The 3,853-nt window shown below is 49.4% G+C and overlaps 1 gene segment (V, D, J or C); it reads left to right on the top strand.

Annotated features, from left to right (window-relative positions):
- The first annotated feature begins 1,865 nt into the window (after positions 1–1,865).
- Positions 1,866–2,390, top strand: LOC144245733 (T cell receptor beta variable 5-1-like). The segment is given in 2 exon segments: positions 1,866–1,944; positions 2,044–2,390. Coding segments are annotated over 2 exon segments (426 nt in total).
- The last annotated feature ends 1,463 nt before the right edge of the window (positions 2,391–3,853 follow it).

The following is a 3,853-nucleotide window of genomic DNA, read 5'->3' as shown; positions in this document are numbered from 1 at the left end:
ACAGAATTCCTTGAAGTCAGTAATATAAAAAGACAAGTAACTCAACTTTTTAAATAGAGCAAAAGATGTGAANATACTTACACCTTTTCTAACTGGTGATGTATGGCTGTCCCTTCCCCAAGGCCTACTTTCCACAAACACCCTCCCTTACAGGGGCAGCTGGGATGAGGATAGAGAAGAGGAGCTAAAACATAACCCAAAGACAAAAGGCCGACAATTTAGGGCCTCCATGGTGTTTACACATTCAGCATCAAGTCAAAAAAGGTTCCACAAACGACTTATTAACCAGCTCAAAAATATTCGTCCTCTTGAGAGCCAGACAGAATGACTCCCAGCCTATCGATATACGACTTAACCTATGTCCTAATTCTAGCGTTATTAGCAGAACAAATATGTATGCCATCCTGTTTTTCACTAAGAACATCCTGTTATTTCCATAGTTGTAAGATTTACTCAGCCTCACTATGATTGGGGTAATTCTGCAAGAATATTTCCAAAAAAACCTGTTCTTGTACACTTTCCAAAGCATCTTATCACAAAGAAGTTTCCGTTGTAAAAATTCCTTTTTCTGATCTCATGTTGTCATTGGACTTTATTAAATAAAGACACCCAAACTGATGGGACGGGAATGCCTGCCTGGCGATCAGAAAGAATCTCGGGGCTCTCTCACTCTCTCTCACCGACACCATCCATCCCTCAGGGAACCCTGGACCGGCTGGAGCAGGTCTCCAGCAAAAAGATATTAAGATAGACAGATAGATGGCTATCTGAGAGAGGACAGGTGTCCACAATGTACAGAATTCCTTGAAGTCAGTAATATAAAAAGACAAGTAACTCAACTTTTTAAATAGAGCAAAAGATGTGAATAGGGTATTCAAAATGTGTGTGTGTGTGTGTGTGTGTGTGTGTGTGTGTGTGTAAGTAGGAAATTTCCTNAGGCACTTCCCTCTTCACTGGATTGATGGGTTTATTTCCCCAGCTGCTTAGATTTTTTTTGGCTGCTAGAACTCTACCATCAGCCACTTGCGAGAATTACCTTTGGTTAAAGACAGCGCTTTGCCCCAAGTCCTATCCCTCCCCCGGGGTGGGGGTTGGGGGGGAGAAGCTGGCATCTAATGACTGGCTAGTATGCCCTTTCCTAGAACACTAACTGATGAGATTTAGAATATTTATTCTTTTCTTGGAAAAACGTTTGCTTCGTGCCTCCTTCATGAACACGCGCAAAGGATGAGCTTGATATAGGTGAGAGTCCAATCCCAGAGAGGTGTTCTGCGCCCAATTCTGACAGTACCTGGCCTGCTTGGGCCACTTGAGGGCGCTGTGGGTCCACTGAGCGAGCCACTGAGGGCAGCGGCTGCGAGAGAGGGGGGGTTAAGCAGAGGCAGTGCCTTGGTCCTGCATCAGGAGATAGTTCTTTGGTGAATCAGAGTTAGTGCTGGCACGGGAAGGGCTGATCATAGTCTTCTCACAGGAGCTGATGCTCAGGTGCGTTTGCCACAACAGGGAGCTATATGAACTACACGTTTCTTGGTGTAAAGGCCTCTCTCAGAGCCTCCACTGGTACAGAGTGTGAGGGGGCTTTAGGGGGGCAGCCTGGATAACCCAAGTGAGGTGCAGAGAGAGGAGCCCAGAGGAAAACAGAGAATGGAGGATGGCCACCAACCCAACCCTGCCCAGTCTGGCTTAGCCCGGCCTGCACCCCTGCCCAATAGGCCTCTGGACAGGATGGAGGAGGGCGTGCATCCGCTGAGCCTGTCCAGGCAGTGCAGGGTGCCGGCGGGAGGACAGTGACATCAGAACAGTGATGTCACAGGCAAGCCCTCCAAACAGAGAAAAGGGAGGAGACAGGAGCCCTGAGTAGGAAAATGGCGAGTCCTGTCCTGTCTGAGTCGGCCAGGGGCATCCAGCTGCTCTGCTGTGTGGCCCTCTGTCTCCTGGGGACAGGTGAGTCCCGAGCTCAGGTGGGACATCCCTTGAACTGCTGCTAGAATCTCAAACTCCCTCCTGGACCACGTCGTCAGCCACTCTCTCCTCCCTCCACAGGTACAGCGGGCGCTGAGGTCACCCAGTCCCCCAGGCACCTGATCAAAGGCAGCGGGGGGCAGGCCATTCTGAAATGCCATCCTATCTCTGGACACAGAAGTGTGAGCTGGTACCAGCAGGCTCCGGGGCAAGGCCCCCAGTTCCTCATTGAATATTTTAACCAGAAGCCGAGAGAGAAGGGAAACGTCCCCAGTCACTTCTCCTTTCAACAGTTCAGTGACTACTCCCAGCTGAACATGAGCTCCCTGGAGCTGGGAGACTCAGCCTCGTATCTGTGTGCCAGCAGCTTGGGCACAGCCCTGCGGCCAGACCCGCTCTCTGTACTCAAACGTTCCTGTCCCAGCTGACGATGTAAGAGGGAGAGGGGAAGGGGCCTCAGCCAACTTCCAGCGGAGCTTCTACTTTTTTCCCAACACTCTGCCTTGCTGAGCTCAGTCAGAGCACTCCTGAACATTTTGGGATATTCTTGCAGTCCCTAGCAAGTGTCAGGAGCCCCTGCACTGGGCTACCCTGTATACAGTACGTGTTTAAACGCAGGGTAGACATTAGTGTGTCCATTCCACAGATGAGGAAGATCTCCGGATGCCATATTATAGATAAGAAACAGTAGCTCATGGACTTTCCAAAGATTTCGTATCTCCAGTGGCAGAGATGGGAGCCAAACCTATGTCCCCGTGCCTCTGAAATCAGCATTTCCCTAAAATTCCATGGGGTTTCCTGGGCCTTGGTCCATATGATGTAGCAGGGCACCGTCTTTTCCATTTCAGGGCCAGCTGAGCTGTGGTGAGGAGGTCACACGTCATGATGTGGGGTGACTGTGACTATTGCCTGCCCACTTCTAGGACTAGCTTCAAGCCAGAGAATGTGTGTTTGTCCTGTCTTACTTCATTAGAGGGGGGCCAGGGTGTCCCCCAGTACAGGAGTGAAGCCGCTAGGGGGCTTTTAGCCTATCAGAGGATTCAGCCATGGAAACAGGAGCCCTCTGGGAATTCCAAGCAGAATGAGAATTAATACGGGGAAGAGTGTTTTTAAACCACTGGAAGTTCTGGAACGCAGGGAGGTGTCTGAGCCTGCAGCTCCTTCTCACGCCTAGCACTTTCGATCAGAAAAGCAGAAATTGTGACTTCTGCCCCAGGTCGGTAACTGCAGAAAATAACAGAAAGTCACAGCTAGTAAATGGCATTGCCATTTACAGCTGGCAGGTCCAAATTTATTAGCGAATGCAGTTTTAACTCTAGTCCTTTATGTGAAGTTATCGAAAATTCCCCTATGTGTCGCCCATTTTCTCTGTGCCCTATACTAATTTTTTTTAAGTTTACTTGCTTGAGAGAGAGAGAAAGCACGAGTAGGGGAGCGGCTGGGGGGAGAGAGAGAATCCCAAGCTGACTATGCACTGTCAGGCCTCGAACTCACCAACCGTGAGGTCATGACCTGAGCCAAAGCTGGATGCTTAACTGACTGAGCCACCCAGGCGCCCCAATGTGCCCTATACTTAAGTACATTATTTCAATTAGTTTTCTCAAGACGCATGTGAGATAGAACAATTTACCCACATTTCAGGTGAAAACGCCAATTGTTAAAGTTTAGGTGATTTGCTGAAGAAGGCACAACTCACAGATAGCAGATTGGCACACAAACCTAGGCCACATTGACCCCACTGCTGCCGCCTTCTGCATTTTCATAGAGGGAGACATCTTCACGACTGGAATTTGACCCAAAAGTGCCTTTCAGAAACACTGGCACTGACACTTTATTCGCTGTTCAGCTGGGAGGCTGCCTGCCGAGGAGGACTTTGGAGGCTTGATACTTC

Source organism: Crocuta crocuta, unplaced genomic scaffold, assembly GCF_008692635.1.
Source record: "Crocuta crocuta isolate KB4526 unplaced genomic scaffold, BGI_CrCroc_1.0 scaffold228, whole genome shotgun sequence".
Classification (NCBI taxonomy): Eukaryota; Metazoa; Chordata; class Mammalia; order Carnivora; family Hyaenidae; genus Crocuta; species Crocuta crocuta.
Note: the sequence above shows the minus strand (reverse complement) of the source record. Positions and strands in the feature narration are given on the sequence as shown.